This window comes from Delphinus delphis, chromosome X, assembly GCF_949987515.2.
Source record: "Delphinus delphis chromosome X, mDelDel1.2, whole genome shotgun sequence".
Lineage (NCBI taxonomy): Eukaryota > Metazoa > Chordata > Mammalia > Artiodactyla > Delphinidae > Delphinus > Delphinus delphis.
In genome coordinates this window covers 103,965,493-103,985,469 of record NC_082704.1, presented here as the reverse complement: position 1 = coordinate 103,985,469, position 19,977 = coordinate 103,965,493, and the positions used below count along the sequence as shown (strand labels likewise).

At 41.1% G+C, this 19,977-nt stretch overlaps 1 protein-coding gene and 1 non-coding gene across 2 annotated transcripts; one reads left to right on the top strand and one right to left on the bottom strand.

Annotated features, from left to right (window-relative positions):
- The first annotated feature begins 480 nt into the window (after positions 1–480).
- LOC132417858 (melanoma-associated antigen B18-like) lies at positions 481–1,905 on the top strand. The gene is made up of 2 exons (XM_060001698.1): positions 481–1,590; positions 1,706–1,905. Exon 1 carries the CDS (start codon positions 481–483, stop codon positions 1,552–1,554), a length of 1,074 nt encoding a protein of 357 aa, XP_059857681.1. The 3' UTR covers positions 1,555–1,590; positions 1,706–1,905.
- A 4,861-nt stretch (positions 1,906–6,766) lies between these two features.
- LOC132419066 (U8 small nucleolar RNA) lies at positions 6,767–6,900 on the bottom strand. Its single transcript, XR_009518082.1, has one exon. It is a non-coding gene; the product is annotated as a U8 small nucleolar RNA (small nucleolar RNA).
- Between the last annotated feature and the right edge of the window lie 13,077 nt (positions 6,901–19,977).

The following is a 19,977-nucleotide window of genomic DNA, read 5'->3' as shown; positions in this document are numbered from 1 at the left end:
CTGAAGGGACACACTCCTCCCAGAATTGAAGCGGCCACACAGAGCCCCGCCCTGGACCGACATGCCCCAACCCCACTGTCGATCCCGACGGGCTCAAGAGTGGCTGTTATGCCCAACCCCCCTCCACTTCCGCCTGCAGAATTTGTGGGATGGGAATCCTTGGTCTGAAGGGGTAGCCTCAAGTTGGCAGAGGGAGGAGTCAAAGGACTGGTCAGGAGTCAAGTTTAGTATCCTGGGTTAGAACTGAGGTGACAAGCTCATGCAGAACAGAGGAGGTCCACAGAGTCCTGCCAGCCCCTGTCTCGTGGGTTCCTAAAACAGTACCCTTAAGGGGAAAAGCAGAGGCAGCTTTTCTTGGAAACAAGGTAGAAGAATCTCCCCATTGAGGCTATACACACCATCTCTTCCTCTGTCTTCTTCGGTGACCTCTCATCAACCTTCGCAGATTAAACAGCTGCCTGCAGTCCCTGACCAGTCATCATGCCTCGAGGTCAGAAGAGTAAGCTCCGTGCCCGTGAGAAACGCCGCCAGGCCCATGCTGAGACCCAGAGTCTGGAGGATGCTCAGGCCACTGGGGCGGTGGCGGCAGCAGCAGCAGCAGCAGCAGGAGAGTCCCCTTCCTCTGTCTGTCCTCCCTTTGAGGACAGGCCTCAGAATATGCCTGCTGCTGGGACACCTAGCACTCCTGAGGGACCTCAGGGAACCACCAAGGCTAATGCAGCTGTTTCATGCACCAATTCAGATGAAGGTACCAACAGCCAAAAGAAGGAAAGCTCAAAATCCTCCAAGGGCATTGAGGACTTACGCAGAGATCCTCTACACATGAAGGTGGCTTTGTTGGTGCATTACCTGCTGCATAAGTATCAAAAAAAAGAGCCAATTACTAAGTCAGAGATGCTGAAGTTTGTTATCAAAAAGTACAAGTATCGTTTCAATGAGATCCTCAAGAGAGCCTCTGAGCACATGGAGCTGGCCTTTGGTCTTGATCTGAAGGAAGTGGATCCTACCAGGCACTGCTATGCCCTTGTCAGCAAACTAGACCTCACCTCCAATGGAACGATGAATGAAGAAGAGAACCCGCCCAAGACCGGGCTCCTGATGATCGTGCTGGGTGTGATCTTCATCAATGGTAACTGTGCCACTGAAGAGGAGATCTGGGAAGTGCTGAATATGATGGGTGTACATGCTGAAAGGAAGCACTTCATCTATGGGGATCCCAAGAAGGTCATCACTGAAGATTTGGTGCAGCTAAAGTACCTGGAGTACCGCCAGGTGGCCAACAGCGATCCTCCGCGCTATGAGTTCCTATGGGGTCCACGAGCCCACGTTGAAACCAGCAAGATGAAAGTCCTGGAGTTTTTAGCCAAGATTTATGATACAGTGCCCAGTGCCTTCCCATTCTGGTATGAAGAAGCTTTGAGAGACGAGGAAGAGAGAGCCCAAGCAAGAATGGCAGCCAGGGCTCGTGCTGCTGCCATGGCCAGTGCACGCTCCAGGGCCACGGCCAGTGCACGCTCCAGGGCCATGGCCAGCAACTTCTCCCAGGCTAAGTGAAGTTCAAGGCTGGTTCTTCACTTTTTGGTTGAAAAGGTGTGTCGGTGTTCTAATAGTGGAGGGCCAGGGTGGGACTGGAGAAGGGTATATCCCTGAGTTCCTGTTGTGTATTGCTAACCTGGAATTTTACCTTTTTTTCTTTTTTATTTAGGTTATAGTTCAAATGATGAAGTCTGAGAAGATTGTTTTCCTTGTGGAAAAAGAGCAGTAACATTCTAAGTTGTGGATGGCCAGGGTGGGTCTATAGGGAACACAGTGTAATATCCTCTTTGTGTTCCTATTCTATATGGTAAACTTAGAGTTTAATTTTTTCTCTTCCTTTTCTTTTCTTTTTTCTTCTCTATTCTTCTCTTTCCCCCTTCCCTCCCTCCCTTCCTTTCTCTCTTTCTTTCCTTTTGTTATATTTTAAATGTTGTGTCTTTAATAGAAGGTATAATAATTTCAGAATCTAAATTTATTAGTGACCTCAGTTACATATTTATTAGATTTAACTTAATAGAGTTAAGATTAAGAGTTTTATTATTTTGTAAGACAAATTGGGAAAACTTTCGCATTTATTGAACTAGAACAATAAAACATGGCATGGTAATAGGCATTTCTTTGGAAATGTGAAAAATTTTATCACTAAAATTACTGGGATCAAAAAATACAGGAGACTTCCAATAAAGATGTTAAAAAAAAATACAGGAGAAAAAAAGTTTAAAAACTGTGTAGTTCTTGGTTTACCTTATCCATTTTAGTCTGTTATTCTGTAAAAATAAAAAATACATAACTGGATTTGCTTCGCTTATTAAAGAATGTAGGAGAAATAAAAGACTTATAAACTAGAACTCATACTCACTGGCTCATTCATTCTCCAAATATTGAGCATCTGCTCTTTGAAAATTATTGTGTTATAAATGGTGAAACTAGGATACAAAACACCCTGCCTTTAGAACTGTACAGTCAAGGAGCAGTAATTATATAGAGAAGATGGTGAAATACCCTCTAAGACCTAAAGGACAAGTAAGAAGGAGTAAGGAGGTAATGGGACAGGGATGGGGTTGGGAGACGTGGGAGGGGGAGGGTGAAAACAATAAGGTACAAATTCCCTGGGTAACAGAAGTTTGGGGGTTGGGGAAAATACAAGTCTCTCAGTGGGATATCCTGTTAATTTAAGCTGGGTGGTAGACTAGATGAGGCTGTGGGACTGGTGAGCGGAGGCCAGGTATACAAACGGTGTTTCTCAGAGTAGGAGGACAAAACCCTGGAATGCAAACCTGTTCATAAGAGTTACTTTAGTATCATCAATAAACCAGAGGAAAAGCTCCTCCTTGGGCAGAAATGGAAGGTGTCCTGTGCTCTTCTTCAAGTGCAGCTGGACACAGAGCACAATCTAGTTGTTTTATGCACAGCATCTCCAAGGAATTTATGAGAAATAAAGGTGATACTCCCTTGAGGTGGAATGCTGAGAACCATATCTCAGGCATTAAAAAGGCATTTTAGGGCTTCCCTGGTGGCGCAGTGGTTAAGAGTCCGCCTGCCGATGCAGGGGACACGGGTTTGTGCCCCAGTCCGGGAAGATCCCACATGCCGCAGAGCGGCTGGGCCCGTGAGCCATGGCCGCTGAGCCTGCGTGTCCGGAGCCTGTGCTCCGCAACGGAAGAGGCCACAACAGTGAGAGGCCTGCATACCGCAAAAAAAAAAAAAAAAAAAAAAGGAAAAAAAAAGCCATTTTAGTTAGGTTATCTTGAGTATAAGTTTGCAAACTCTAAGGGAGGACTCCATATTAGGTGGTGAAGAAGTGAATAAAAATACAGGTGATTTGGATGGAAAGGCACCCGGGGGGGGGACATTGTTGGTCCTTGACACAAATTCTACGACCTCTGAGTTGCATCCAACTGGGGTGGACAACCCCACATACAAATTAAGTAACATCCTCAAATGGGGGAATTTATTTTGTTTTACCTGCTAAGCAGCTTTATGCGATCACTTGGTGGAAACTGCATATTCTGTGATATCTCTTGGATTAATATAACATAAATCTTCCCAGAGGGGAGGGTGGTATCATCTGCAGTAAAAAAAAAAAAAAAAAAAAAAAATCATATGATAACTGCCATTCATTAAAGACCTTACTCTGTCAAGTGCTTCATATCCATTACATATATTCCAACAGTCCTACAAGATAGGGCTTATTAGACATACTTTGCAGATGAAGAACTTGTAATTTTCTCGAGTTCACATGGCTGATAAGTGAAAGAGCTGGGACTAGACCCCTGGTCCAGATTTTTCTAGAGCCCACACTTTTCCACTCCTCCAAACTGAGGCAGACCTTCTGTCTTTTCATTCTCTATTATTCTCACTACTCCAAGATGTATCACATACAATTAAAAAACAAGACACTCTAGTCAAAGTACAAAAAGCGACCCTGATGAAGGAAGGTGAATATGAGAATAAAGCACAATTTGGGGATTGTCTGTGGGTTTCATATGCTGAGGATCCCCCTGTCACTAGCCCCAGGGTTCCTTGACAGGTGACTCTGCTCACATACTGGCACAGTCCTGCACCAGCACGTTCCTGAATTACAGCATGTTTCCTCTGGGTCTTCCCCAGTGTGCCCTCCTGCCCAAATCGGAACCTCATACACTGACCAGCTCTTCACTGTGACCTCTGGAGCTGCACCCTGTTTCCTGTGATACAGGCAGTCCAGAGTCATATGCCCTCCCCTTGATTAAAGCATTCCAACTCTCTGCACGTGTACAGTGAAGGTCCCATCCCTCCCAGTGGAACCACTGACAGTGAAGTCTAGATACCTGGTTACCACAGCCCCATCCCCAGCCCACAAGTTTCAGAGTATATTCCAAATGAGGTGGTGATCACAATCTTACTTCTTACAGAAGATACTGGTTCTTGGGATATAACTGAAGTTAGATGGGGGGTTTTGTAAATGACCCAGATATTGTCAGTAGGATTTTGAAGGAATGTGTTATTTGAGACTGGCCACTGAACACATACACCAATAAGTGAGTTTACGAAAGCCTCCCTCATAAGTTGAAGATGAGAAAAGACCATGGAATTCACTGTCTAACAAACATCTACTGAGGCTGAATTCCTCAGAACTCACAGTCATTCTAGGAGGGGAAAAATGTCAGGGGTTTACTGACAGATACCCTGTCTTTGAACAAATGTGTCCTACACGTTCAGTCCAATCCGCTTGTATTTAGGAAGGCTCATGTGACTACGCAGACACTGAAATATGAACAATGTTTGTCACCTCCAGGCCAAGGAATTTGAAAGCCAGTATGCCACTTCCATGCTTTCTATTCCATTCAGCAGCAAACATGGAGATCGCTTGTTGAAAAGTGGAACTGCCAATGGGAGCAGACTGGATCCCTGGGTCATCTGACAGTGGAGACCCCTGCCTACCCACATTGGACTTTATGTGTATAAGAAATAAATTTCTGTTGCTTTAAGCCATTGTGGGTCTGCAGGTTTTATCTGTTGCATCAGTTACTTTATCTGATTAATGCATACCTACTATTTTTTTTTAATTTTTTTTTTGGTTGCATTGGGTCTTCGTTGCTGCCTGTGGGCTTTCTCTAGTTGTGGTGAGCGGGGACTACTCTTCGTTGCGGTGAGCGGGCTTCTCATTGCGGTGGCTTCTCTTATTACGGAGCATGGGCTCTAGGCGGGCAGGCTTCAGTAGTTGCGGTGCGTGGGCTCAGTAGCTGTGGCTTGCGGGCTCTAGAGCGCAGGCTCAGCAGTTGTGGCGCACGAGCTTAGTTGCTCCGCGGCATGTGGGATCTTCCTGGACCAGGGATCGAACCCATGTTCCCTGCACTGGCAGGCAGATTCTTAACCACTGTGCCACCAGGGAAGTCCCACATACCTACTATTTTTGTGGTTAGATGTATTTAAATAGTGTAATTACAAAGGTAATAGTACATATATTTTTGCTGCAAAAAATTCTTACAGATAGATTACAATCTCCCCCTTTCCTCAAAATCCAGCCCCCGCCTCAGAGGCAACCACAATTAACAAACTGATGTGTGTCATTTTAAAGCTGACCTGAGGTTTTTTCATATGTAGATGTGCTATAAAAATATATTGAACTTAACATGTATGATTAACAATGTACATATTGTTCTGCCTCTTGACCCTGTCACTTAAAAAAATGAATGCAGAATATTTCCATGACAGCACACATAGATCCACCACACTCATTTAACAACTAAGATCCTTTTTCTTTAAAAAAAAAACATGTTTATTGAGATATATTTGATATAAAAAATTGCACATATTTAATACATACAGTTTGATGAGTTTGGACATATGTATACACCCGTGAAATCATCACCACAGTCAACGTAACAGACATATCCATCACCTCCAAAAGTTTCCTCGTGTCCCTTTGGTTTTTTCTTTCATGGTGAAAACACTGAACATGAGATCTATGCTCTTTTAAAAATTTTCAGTATTGTTAACTATAGGCACCATGCTGTACAGCAGATCTTGAGAACTAATTCATCTTGCATATCTGAACCTTTATAACAATTGAACAACTCCTCATTTCCCCCTCACCCCAGCCCCTGGTAACTCAGTTCATTCTCTCCTTCTATGAGTTTGATGATTTTAGGTACCTCACTTAAGCAGAACCATTTGTCCTTCTGTGACTGGCTTATTTCACTTAACATAATGTCCTTCAAGTCCATCATATTGTTGCAAATGGCAGGATTTCCTCTTTTAAGGCTGAATAATATTCCATTGTGTGTGTGTGTCCGTGTGTGTGTTTGTGTATGAATCACATTTTCTTTCTTCGCTTATCTTTGATGGACGTTTGGGTTGTTTCCATATCTTGGCTGTTGTGAGTAGTGCTGCAAGTAACATGAGAATGCAGACATCTCTTAGAGATCCTGATTTCCATTCTTTTGAATACATACCCAGAAATGAGATTGCTGGATTATATGGTAGTTCTACTTTTAATTTTTTGAGAAACTTCCATACTATTTTCTATAGTGGCTATACCATTTTACATTCCCACCAACAGTGTACAAGGGTTTGATTTCTTCACATGCTAGCCAACACTTAATTATGCTTTTTTAAAATTATAACCTTCCTAACTGGTGTGAAATGATATCTCACTGTGGTTTTGATTTTCATTTTCTTGATAATTAGTGATGTTGAGCATCTTTTCGTACCTTTTGGCCATTCGAAGGAAAGATCTTCAGAAAGAATAAGATAGGAGCAATCAGGGTGTTGCAAGTCTTGATTACACACAGATGTTAATCATGTATCATAAGAACGCCAATCATCATATTCCAAACTGCCCTCCAAGAAAAAGACACATAAGGATTACCCTACTTATTATGTTTGCGTGATAATTAATTATTCTCCTCCTAATGGACATAAAAATTGTTCCCCATTTGTTGCTATGAGTAATAGGACTGAAATCAACATCTTTGAACATGAAATCTTAGACAAATGTGCATGCTTTCTCACAGGAAAGAAATAGAAAAGTGCAAACTTGATTAAAGTGGGCAGAGTGTTAAGACTGAAATTTTTTACAAATATTGCTGAACTTCTGTTCCAAAGATGCCATACCAATTTACAGTCTTTCAGATTCACGTGTGTGAATGCCTTACATTCTCACAGGCATTTCATCAGTCTTTTAAATTTTGGCCAAACTTTCAGATGAAAGATACTGTCTTGTTATTTTATTTCCTTATTTTCAAATAGGTTGAGTATAAAATTAAACTTTTACCCATATGGAGCTGGATTTCTGCATTAATGTCTTGAGTACCAGGATTCTTCTAGGCATACTTTACATTCTGAAATATCAAAACATCCCTCCTTTACTTTGAAAAGCAAGGACTTGATGAGTATGATCGGTTGTTGGGCAAGAGAACCAGGCAGGACACCCTTAGCTAGTGAAGATCTGAGATCAGAGCAATTGCCAGAGTTCATGAGAGAGACCACATGAAAAACCTCATCTAGAGAGCCCATGGTAGGCTGGCAGTCAGCATTCTGGATTTAGAGTTCAGCATAAGGTAGAGAAAGGACTATAAGGAGAGAAGGTGGAGAATCTGGGTAGAGGGTCCAAGATAACTTCTGATAATAAGCTTGGGAAAACTCTCAATTACCACCAGCAGCTAGAAGTTGAGAGGTCTGGGTGGGCAGATCTACTGGATGAAAGGACTAGAGGCATGCCAAACACCTCACCTACCTTAGAATCCTCTGTGCCTACCATCAGGCAGAGTATAGGTAGCTTTTCTGTGTCACCCAGTGATACTAGATGCTGGGAGAGCTACATCTCTTGGCTATTCCAGTGGTTCACTGCATCCCTGCCAGTGTTCCTGGCTGGGAGCTGTGTTGATGGCTGCTGGAATCTGATATTTTTACCCTGTGTACAGTGCCTCCTCCACTGAGTTTGGGGCAGTATGAGTGGGCAGGCTTGGGAAGTGATGACACTTGAGACAGGTCAGGAAAACCAGTGAGTAGTGGAAGGGGACCTAAAACTGCAGAGAGGGAGAAATTGAGGGGAGATGTCCTGAGGCTAATTACCTCAATGATTCTGCAGATAAAGGGCTGGACATTCTGCAGATAAAGGGCTGGACATGTCTGGAAAAGATAATCTAGATGACATCCCCAGCTCATGGTTCCTGAGTTTTGTTTTTTTTAAAAAATTCTTTTCAGTTCTATTTCTTCTCAATAACTGTGTAAAATAGTTATACCTATTTCTTGATTTAACAACGGTGACATTGTGATTTATTTATTTTAAATGTTCAAAACAAATTTTAATTTTTTATACATAAAAATTTCATTCAAATCTGACCACACTAAATATTGGCAAACATCATGAACAATAAACAGGAAACATAAACACAAATGAATAATAAACACAGGAACACATTAAACATGAAAAAATGTGTTATTTTTCACCTATCAAAAACTAGAAAAATTAAAAAGCTAACTGTAATTATGTTACAGTATTCCCATGTATCCATATGACTGTTCTATTTTTTTGTGGTATCTTTGTCTAGTTTTCGTATCTGGGTGACAGTGGCCTCATAGAATGAGTTTGGGAGTGTTCCTTCCCCTGCAATTTTTTGGAATAGTTTCAGAAGGATAGGTGTTAACTCTTCCCTAAATATTTGATAGAATTCACCTGTGAAGCCATCTGGTCCTGGACTATTGTTTGTTGGAAATTTTTAAATCACAGTTAAATTTCAGTACTTGTAATTGGTCTGTTCATATTTTCTATTCCTTCCTGGTTCAGTCTTGGGAGATTGTACCTTTCTAAGAATTTGTCCATTTCTTCTAGGTTGTCCATTTTATTGGCATATAGTGCTTGTAGTAGTCTCTTACAATCCTTTGTATTTCTGTGGTGTCCATTATAACTTCTCCTTTTTCACTTCTAATTTTATTGATTTCATCCCTCTCCCTTTTTTTTCTTGATGAGTCTGGCTAAAGGTTTATCAATTTTGTTTGTCTTTTCAAAGAACCAGCTTTTAGTTTCATTAGTCTTTTCTATTGTTTTCTTCATCTCTATATCATTTATTTCTGCTCTGATCTTTATGATTCTTTCCTTCTACTAATTTTGGGTTTTGTTTGTTTTTCTTTCTCTAGTTGCTTTAGGTGTAAGGTCAGGTTGTTTATTTGAGATTTTTCTTGTTCCCTGAGGTAAGACTGTATTGCTATAAACTTCCCTCTTAGAATGGCTTCTGCTGCATCCCATAGGTTTTTCTTTTTTTCGCGTTATGCGGTCCTCTCACTGTTGTGGCCTCTCCCATTGCGGAGCACAGGCTCTGGACACGCAGGCTCAGCAGCCATGGCTCATGGGCCCAGCCGCTCCGTGGTATGTGGGATCTTCCCGGACTGGGGCACGAACCCGTGTCCCCTGCATCGGCAGGCGGACTCTCAACCACTGTGCCACCAGGGAAGCCCCCCATAGGTTTTTGATTGTCATGTTTTCATTTTCACTTGTCTCTAGGTATTTTTTTAATTTCCTCTTTGATTTCTTCAGTGATCCATTGACTGTTTAGTAACGTATTATTTAGCCTCCACATGTTTGTGATTTTTACAGTTTTTTTTTCTTGTAGTTGATTTCTAATCTCATAGCATTCTGGTCAGAAAAGATGCTTCATATGATTTCAATTTTCTTAAATTTACTGAGGCTTGCTTTATGGCCCAGCAAGTGATCTATCCTGGAGAATGTTCCATGTGCACTTTAGAAGAATATGTATTCTGCTACTTTTGGATGGAATGTTCTATAAATATCAATTAAGTCCATCTGGCCTAATGTGTCATTTAAGGCCTGTGTTTCCTTATTGATTTTCTGTCTGGATGATCTGTCCATTGACATAAGTGGGGTGTTAAAGTTCCCCACTATTACTGTGTTTCTGTCAATTTCTCCTTTTATGGCGGCACATCTGCAACCTCTTTAGAGGTGAGCATTGGCCTTTATTATTATTTTTAACAGAACACAGTGTATGGGCTAGAAATAGAATAACGAATATCACAGTAAATCACACATAGGCTAGTATTTTTCAAGAAACTTTTGAGATTGCGTATATTTATGCATATATACATGTTCACACATATACACTCATATACACTCATACTCACACACACACACACAATTGGTAGCTGTTTCTGTGTGAGCACACATGCAGAGACTTTCTAACCAAGAAGGTGACTTTGTTGGTGCAGTTCCTTTTGATCAGTTGTAAAATGACTGCCCATTACAAAGGCAAACATGCTGAAAAAGGTCAACAAAGGTCAGGGACCACTTCCTTGTGATCTTCTGGAAAGCCTCTGAACACATGGAGCTGGTCTTCTGCCTTAACTTGGTGGAAATGGAATCTACCAAGCACTTCTATGGCCTTGTCAGAAAACTTCACGTCACTAATGATGGGAGTTTGAATGGTGGCAGGGATTGCCCAAGACCAGTCTCCTGATGACTCTCCTTGGCACATCTTCATGAAAGGCAACTGCCGTACTAAGAAGGAGATCTAGGAATTCTTGAATATAATGGGGGTGTAGACTGGGAGGAAACACTTCATCTATGAGAGCCCAGGAAGCTTATCACTAAAGATTTGTGCAGGGAAAGTAACTGAAGTGCCAACAGGTAGCCAACAGAGATCCTCCATGCTATGAATTCCTGTGAGGTCCAAGAGCCCATGCTGAAACCAGCAAGATGAACGTCCTGCAGGTTTGGGCAAGGTCACTTATACAATACACAGTTCCTTCCCACACCAATATGAGGAAGCTTTTAGAAATGAGGAAGAGAGAGCCTGAGCAAGTTGTAGCAAGGGTTAGCACTACTGCCATGGACAGCACATGTTCTAGGGTCATGTCCAGTTTCTTCTCCTACCCACAATGAGTCTGAACTGCTTTCTTTAACTTGTGGTTGAAGAGAGCAGACAATGTTCCAACTAGTGGAGAACTGGTACTGGGCTGGAGGAAACACAGCATATCGTTTTGTCTTTCTGTTTCATGTGGTAATTTGGAGATTTCCCTTCCTTCTTTCCTTCTTTTTTTAAATAATTTTTTCACTCTTTCTTAATTTTGTTCATTTTTTCTAATTAATTTCTAAATGTGTCTTTTAATAGAAGATTTAAATAGCTTCAGAATATAAGTTTATTAATCAAATCTTTGGTTATATAGTTATTGCTACGTATCAGGTTTAAGAGTGGGAGCTATGTAATTTGGAAAACAAATTGGTAAATCTTCCATCTTATTTTATGATATAGAATAGGATATCATGGCATTGAGTAGGTGTTTCTTTGGAAATATGAAAGAACTCAGTAGTAAAACTGTTGGGTTTAAGAAATAGGTAATGTGAAGATGGTTGACTGATGGCTTTCCTAATACATTCAGTCCATCATTTTCTAAAATTAAAAGATGCATACATGAATTTACTTAACTAATCCAAGAATGTAGGAGAAATTAAAACTTAAATTAGCACGTTCATTGACTCATTTATTCTCTAAACATTAACTGAACATGTGCTCTTTGGAAAACACCTTGATATTCTTGGGGATGTTAGGGATTTTGTGTCTAGGAGCAGTTAGAAGTTATATCATGTTAGCCCAATTAAAAAGGAGTGAAGGGGTGGGAGCCCAGGTGAGAGCTGTTAGGTGTAAAAGCCCTGAGGCAAATCCATTTGGACATTTGGGAAACTGCAGTTTTTCAGTGGAAAGGAAGTTTTAAGCTTAGCTATATGGTGGGTGAGGTAAGGATATGGGAGACCCTCAGATAGTATGTCTCAAAGTTGAGAGACTAAAGCCTAAAATGTAAAATGGCTCTTAGCAGTTACTCTTTAATCCTGGATAAATTAGAAAGAAACTTTCCACTGGGGGAGGCACGGTAGGTGTTTCAAGTACTAGTCCCAGTGCATTTGATCACAGCCTGCAAAGTAACTGTTTTACATTCTCAACTACAAACACATGCTATCTTCCATAAAAAAGGAAGGATGACTCACAAGATGGAGGTGATAACCAGAGGAATTTTTCCCAGGCTTTGAAATCTAATCAAGGAACTGAAACATTTGTCCATTGGTATTTCAGAACTGATACTGTCCAGCGACTCTTATACTTCCCATTTTCTTGTTTCTAAACAGGAATGTCTATAGATGTTACCCTACTGCTATCTCTCCATTGTACATTGGATTTGTCAGGACAGATGACTTGTCTCTTTATCTTATATGTCCATAAATAGAGATTTATTGTGCCCAGCTGGTTTGCTTAATAAACTTCCCCCCAAGAGCCTCATCATCTGCAGTTGGACCTGATTTAGATGATGAGACTTGGATTTTAAGTTGATTTTGTAATGAGGCAAGACTTCTGGGGATCTTGGGTGAGGGTGAATGAATTCTGTGTAAGGTGGGGACTTGAAATATTGAGGCCTGGAGGGTAAACTGTGGCAGACAGAACCTCAGGGGGCCCCCCGTGATCCCCACCTCCTGGTGGTCATGCCTTTGTGTATTCATTGTGGGTAGGGCCTGTGACTTGCTTCTAACCAATATATTATGACAAAGGTGATGAGATGTCACCCCTATGATGACATTATATGTGTTTTGGAAATAATTAGAAACAAACCATCCTGCTGACTCAAAAATGCCTCTCTACAAGCTATGTGTAAAATATAAAACAAATCTAGACTATTAAGGAGAGATCTTTCTTGAAAAAGGATTATTACAAGGGTAGAAAGGGACTTCTGAAACAGGGCGAGGGCACCTATTGCAATAGAGAAAAGCTGTGACCATAAGATCTGCAAGGATCTCAAGCATTGGGCAAAAAGGGATTCTCTTTTGTAGACAGGAGTAAACAATGCTAGAAAGAACTGGGTGTGGGGAAAGGGGATGAAGGGGTAGTGTGATTGGATACTAAATCAGAGAATGTTTTACCCTGAGGACAGCTGATTCTCGAGAGGGGTTGTATGCTAGCTCTGGTGAGAGGAGGCCAAAATTCAGGGGCCTGGAGGAAGAAAAGAAGCTTAACCAAAGTTTGGCTAACAAGCATTCTGTTTCAACTGAACATTTATGAGACAAAAAGTGGTATTTTTGAGGATCTGTATCTGGCCTTGTCATAGGTAAACAAAGGAAAATCCATGAGTCTTATTTAAATTATATGAGGAAGAATGGTTCTTTGAGGTAAGCTATTTCCTGGAACACAAAGTGGAGGGGAATCTCGTAACCTACACTGTTTTCCAGAATCACAGGGCTCAGGTAAAATTGAATGTTATACAGGAAAGAAAATAATTTTATCATTAAATAAGCATTAAACTGTGATATGATGTGCATCACAGGCAAGCAACTAAAGAGATAGCAAAGTTAACAAGAAATCTCACCTTTTTATACAGCCAAGCAGATACAACCCGTTACATCCATGTTCTCAAGATAAAAGATAGCTAGTCCTCAAGTAAGAGGACTTGGTATCACCATTTGTCAGACACAATTCTTCCTAAATGCACATGGTAACTGGGGTGGCCCTCTGTGTTAGACTTTATCCAAAGGAAAACATTCCTGGGTTATAAAATTGGCAAGAATATTTAAAAGAGAAAGGTTTTATATTTACAAGTTTTCTAAAGTAAATGCTCTAAAAATAAAGGAAGTCACATTCCTTTTTTTGGACACCAAAAGAATTAAAATTTTTAATTTGTATTTATCTTTACAGTACCCTCCCTTTGTTGCTGCAAAATAGTTCACACTACTGTTTTAAAATTTATTTCCACTGCCATTTCTACCTTTCTCTGGGCAAATTACAGCCATCTAAATAACCAACAAGTCTGTGGTAAATTACAAAGCAATGCAAGTACAGAAATAAAGTAGGATGGGTTGAAAAATTCAGTACATTATTTGCCTTGGGGAGAAAACCTTTAAATATATCAGACCAATGGTGAATGGTTAAAGCAAATTCTTGATTAGCAATGTGCAAAAGTTCTTCATCGTACATTAATTTTACAAACTGTTGTGATGCTTTATTGCTCAAACTTCCAAATGAGTAACTATTTGAGTATTATTTAGTAGTCCCTTATAAAATATTATAGTACCCAATCCAAGCCTAAGGGAGAGCATAACTCTAGAGTCTGATCATCTAAAATTTTAACTAGGAGTTTTTCTTACATGGGCCAATAAATTTCTCCTGAGTTTCCCTTAATTACATAAGTAACATAACATTTACATAATGACTTAAAGTTCTTTCAATAAGTGCTCCATCTCACCAAATAATTTTTCCCAGATGTGAAACACAAAGACAGTTGGCCATTATCTAGTATCAATATCTTATTACAAGGCACCTATTGAAGGGTAGAGTTTGAACTTGCAGTGTTTAATGTACATGACTCTAATTGTTTTAAGGCTTGAGGACAAACCCAAGCTCTTTTTTGGCATCGGTCCAAATCAGTAATTCTATTATTATAGCAGTCAATTAAACCTTCACAAATAATGACCTTGTTTATCTCTATATATTGGGACTGGAGAGGACCTGCATCCCAAGGTTAATGGAGTGACACTAGACCTGTCCTCTGAAGTCTCTCTGTAAATAACAGATTTCTTTGTCTATTAGTTAGATGCTTTGCTTTTTTATACCATCTTTCTGTCTCTTTTGGGATAGTCATAGTCCCAATACCTAATTGCTGCCTTAAATATGAATAGTTCTGTAATTTTGAACAAGTGATTATACAATATCTTGGAGTGAGTGTCTCTGAGAGCTTTGTGGGATTGTTGTTGTTCCAGCATGAAACAGTCCAAGCAGTATATTTCCATATTTTAACAAGAAACCTGTTTTTTTCCCTAGTAAAACATGATTCTTAAAGTATTTGATAGCCACTACTGTGAACAGGACAGCAAGGTAGTCTGTGAGAATAGTAAGTTTGCTAGAATGCCTCCTTTCAGCTGAATTAAGTATCAACTTCAGTTACTCTAGAAAACTTAAGTTTCAAATCCTCTAGGGAATTACACTCCTAGTCCTTCTGTGGTGCTGGCTTCACATGGGAAGTATGAATCTGAGTTTATCCTTTTTAGATTCCACATATAAGTGATATAATACAGTATTTGCCTTTCTCTGACTTATTTTACTTAACATAGTGTCCCCAACGTCCATCCAAGTTGTTGCAAATGATAGAATTTCCTTCATTCTCATGGCTGAATAATATTCCATTGTATATATGTACTACATCTTCTTTATCTATTCATCCGTGATGGACACTTAGGTTGTTTCTATATCTTGGCTATTGTGAATAATGCTGCAATAAACACAGGAGTGCAGACATCTTTTCAATATCCTGTTTTCATTTCCTTTAGATATATATCCAGAAGTGGGATTGCTGTATGATATGGTAGTTCTATTTTATTAGAAAAGAACAAGAATAGCCAAAGCAATCTTAAGAAAGAAGAACAAAGCCAGAGGCATTACACTTCTGAATTTCTAACTATAATACAAAGCTATAGTCATCAAAACAGTATGGTATTGGCATAAGAATAGACACATAGACCAATGGAACAGAATCAAGAGCCCTGAAATAAACCCCCACATATATGATTAACTAACATTTGACAAGGGTGCCAAGAATACCCAATGGGGGAAAGGAATGTCTCTGCAAAAAAAAGTGTTGGGAAAACTGGATAACTACATGCAGAGGAATGAGGGTGGACCCCTATTTTATACCACTCACAAAAATGAACTCAAAAGGGAGTAAAAACTTAAATTTAAAACCTGAAACTGTAAAACTCCTGGAAGAAAACAGGGCTCCTTGACATTGATCTACGCAGTGATTTCCTGGATATGACAGCAAAGCACAAGCAACAAAAGCAAAAATGAATGAGTCTGCCATGTTTGAAGAGCAAATTTTACAGCTGTATCAGCAAAATTATTACCTTTAGAAACTTCATCCTTCTGCCCTGTGTGAGTTCTACCATGAATTACTGATACCTGAGTAGGCAGTTGTAAAGCCTTTAACAAATCAGCTATAACTTTTCCATGAGAAAATTTAGTTCTTATCGAAGTAAAAAATCCCCTATTTTTCCAAATTTACCCTGTGGCATGGCAGAACCAAATATTGATTAGTAGCATATGTATCCATTTTAAGTCTAGGACCAAGAATTGTAGCTCTAGGAACTGTTATCTCGTCTGCTTGTGCAGACCTAACTCTGGACAAAACATGGGCTTCCAAGATTTCATTTCACCACCCCACAGGAAGCCTTAAGTCAGCCACTTTTTTTTTTTTTTGCGGTACGCGGGCCTCTCACTGTTGTGGCCTCTCCCGTTGCGGAGCACAGGCTCCGGACGCACAGGCTCAGCGGCCATGGCTCACGGGCCGAGCCGCTCCGCGGCATGTGGGATCCTCCCGGACCGGGGCACGAACCCGTGTCCCCTGCATCGGCAGGCGGACTCTCAACCGCTGCGCCACCAGGGAAGCCCAAGTCAGCCACTTTTATCTCAAGTACATGACCCAGCAGTAAACATTATCAAATCTGCATTTTAAACAGAAATGTCAAATAAATCATGCCAGGTTTTTCAAAATTTAGACTCCAAAGCTGTGGGGAGAGAGAGGCTGTAGCCAATTTCAATTATTCAAAAGCCTCTTCAGACTCTAGGGACAAAAACCTGAGGATCTAGAGAACAACGTGCAACTGCTGTGCCAGAAGTTATGACTGCCCTGTAAAAACCTAGAATCCACTGTCTACAATTGCAAAATTGGCTGGCTCCTCGATTTTAACACTTTGCCACTTTCAGCTGACAACAGATGTTGTATTCTCCCTCAGTTTGGTAATACTGCACTTTGCCTAGGGCGGCCTTATGGCCCTGTGAAGAGAGGAATTGTAACAAAGTTTCAGCTTTGTACTGCTCTTTAGTTTCTGAATCTACCAGCAAATCATCTACATATTGCATGATTGTCCCTCCACTAGTGGCACAAATTTCTCTACATTTTCCTGTAAATGACTAGAGAAAACAGTAGGAGAGTCCCCAGAGCTCTGAGGAATCCTTTGCCATAAATACTGTACTCTTTTGTAAGCAGACACAAACAAGAATATAGATTTGTGTGCTAGAGGAACAGAGAGGGAGAAAAAAAAATCAGGATGCAGATCAACTACAGAGAAAAAAACACTACAGATATTGGTACTGAAGTCACAAGTGAGAACAGTCGGAGGCTTAGGGACTATAGGGGTTATTGGAACAACAGATTTACTTACTTCGCTAAGATCTTGTACAAAATGATGTAGTGGTCAAAGATCTTCATAAAATATACCTTCCTTCTTTACTGTAAGTATGGGAGTATTACAGGGCAAGTACTGTTTTCATTTTTTATTATCTCCCTTTTTCTCTAATTCTTTTATAACCAGTTTTATTCCTTACCAGTGAGCTCTCAACAAAGGATATTGTTTTATGCGTAGCCATGACATCCCTTTGGTGAGCTATTTTTATTGGTTCTATATCTCAAATTAAACCAGTATCATTATTCCCTAGGGCCCAAAGTGATGCATAGATTTGTTTTAGCTTGGGGTGCTTTTCCAGCATGGTATGACACTGCCACTTTCTGCCGTTCCCCATTTCATTCAGAAGGCACAATGAACCCAGTCAGGTGCTTTTCTCCCCCTAGGGTACTCCACAGACATTCTGTCCAGTGTATAGAATGTGGTAACCTTTCATTTCCAAGGCATGTCTCTCTCCAGTGGGTTTACAGGAGGATCAAGAGAAACTAAGAAAAAAGAAAAGAAAAAGAAGAAAAAAAGAAGAAGAAAAACCAACAAAAAAAGAGAAAGTCAGAAAGGATTTTCCTTAGTCATAGGCCCTATCTGTATGGGAACCATGGATGAAAAGGGACAAGAAGAAGGCTGACCCAAAATACCAGAAATCTGTATTGATCTATCAACAAATAAAAAGTGAAAAATCCCCGAGGAAATTTCAGAATAAGTAGCACCAGTATCACCAATTCCCACCCCCAAGATTCCAATATCTGTCCATTTTTAGCCATTTTGCCAGTTATTCCCTAGTCTTCCTGGGCTTTCCTGATTCCCTGCTTCCTGCAACCTCTGCATTTGGAGTTTCTCTTTACAGTTCCTTTTCCAATGTCCCGGCTTCTTGTAAGAATGACATACAGTCTCCCTTCTTTACTCCCTTCACAAGTTGTCCAGAGTAGGGGTTATTCCTCTACTAAATAGTTTTAACTAAGCAGCTAACACAACAATTTTTAATTTTTTCTTTCCTTCTTTGTCTTTCTTTCGATTGTCAGAAAACAACATAGCTGCTGCTAAGATCTGAGTAACAATCTGTCCTTGTCATCCTACCTCCTTCTGCCTAACTTGAATGTGGATAGTCATCAAGAGAGCCCAGACAAGTGTGCTTAGGGCCAGAGAGTGATTTTGATCTGCCTTTGGCCCTGAGCCAATAAATTTTGAGACCGCCTTAGCAAATAGCCAACTGAAATCAGTTGGGGGGACTCACTGGTTTTCTGGTTACACCTCTGAAACTTCTCTCAGCTCACCTTTAGCAGAAAGGCTTCAAGCATGGCTATTAGCAACCCTTCTTGCAGGTCTTTAATGCCCTTGGTTCTTCCACACTTGTGGCAGGGGGGGCAGTGGCTTCCTTTGGCCACCATACACCTTGATGCGGTAGTTTTCTGGACTCTGACATGCTCGTTCCACCAAACTCGCCAAGCCAGCTAGTTGTAAAATTCCACACAGCAACCAGTGCACATCCCCACTTGTGGGGCTGTGAACTGAAAACACACTGCAAAGTATTTCTAGGATACAGTGAAAAAAAGCCTTTAAATGAGTCACATCAGCTCGTTGGAAAGGCAAGCGAATTACCTTGGAGGCCTGGGCAGCTCCTCAATGCTGTCATCGGCATTGCTGGTGATCCGAATAGGAAGAGCTTGTTGTTCTCATACTGAAACAAGAAAAATGTAAATTATATGGTCTTTTGGCTAATCTTCCCATGTTGACCTTTATCAGCTTAACATCTTTTTTTGTTTGCTTTGTTTCAAGTGCCTAGTGGAATTACTCTCCATCCTGTTGCCTTCATATGGGGACAGAATCTTTTATCCACATTCTCAATTATTCCATGATCATGTTGCTTTATCATTTCTGCTTTCCTTCCTACCTACCTGGTGTGGGGATGATATGGGAATCTTGTACGTGAACCTGGGCATGAAAACATGAAGTGGACTCAGGCTAGGGCATGAGGTACACAAACCTGTGTCCTCAAACAGAGCAGGTAATTCATTAGCAGTTAACAAACTTATGCCTTAGTCCCTCTGTGCAAGGAAATCACTAATGAAGGGAGCCACACATCCAAAAGGTCACTGCCTCCTCCTCTCCAGAAACTGATTTGAGTTAGGGAAAGATAAAGAGAAGCAGGGGAGGGACTTCCCTGGTGGTCCGGTGGTTAAGAATCCACCTGCCAGTGCAGGGGACACAGGTTAAACCCCTGATTGGAGAACTAAGATCCCACATGCCACTAAGATCCCATGCGCTGCAACTACTGAGTCCAAGTGCTCTGGAGCCTGTGCGCCACAACTAGAGAAAAGCCCGCAGGCTGCAACTAGAGAAGCCCACGCACCACAACGAAGATCCCATGAACTGCAACGAAAGATCCTGCATGCTGCAACGAAGACCTGACACAGCCAAATAATAAAAACAAAAAAAGAGAGGGCTTCCCTGGTGGCGCAGTGGTTGAGAGTCCGCCTGCCAATGCAGGGGCCACGGGTTCGTGCCCCGGTCTGGGAGGATCCCACATGCCGCGGAGCGGCCGGGCCCGTGAGCCATGGCTGCTGAGCCTGCGCATCCGGAGCCTGTGCTCCGCAACAGGAGAGGCCACAACAGTGAGAGGCCTGCGTACCACACACACACACAAAAAAAAAAAAAAAAAAGAGAGAAGCAGGGGAGCAGAGAGAGTTGGGACATCAGGGAAAGGAGGAGGGTTCTGTGACAGAGACAGTGCC

Coding starts and splice junctions, on each gene's coding strand:
- LOC132417858 (XM_060001698.1), top strand. CDS start 481: ATGCCTCGAGGTCAGAAGAGTAAGCTCCGTGCCCGTGAGAAACGCCGC.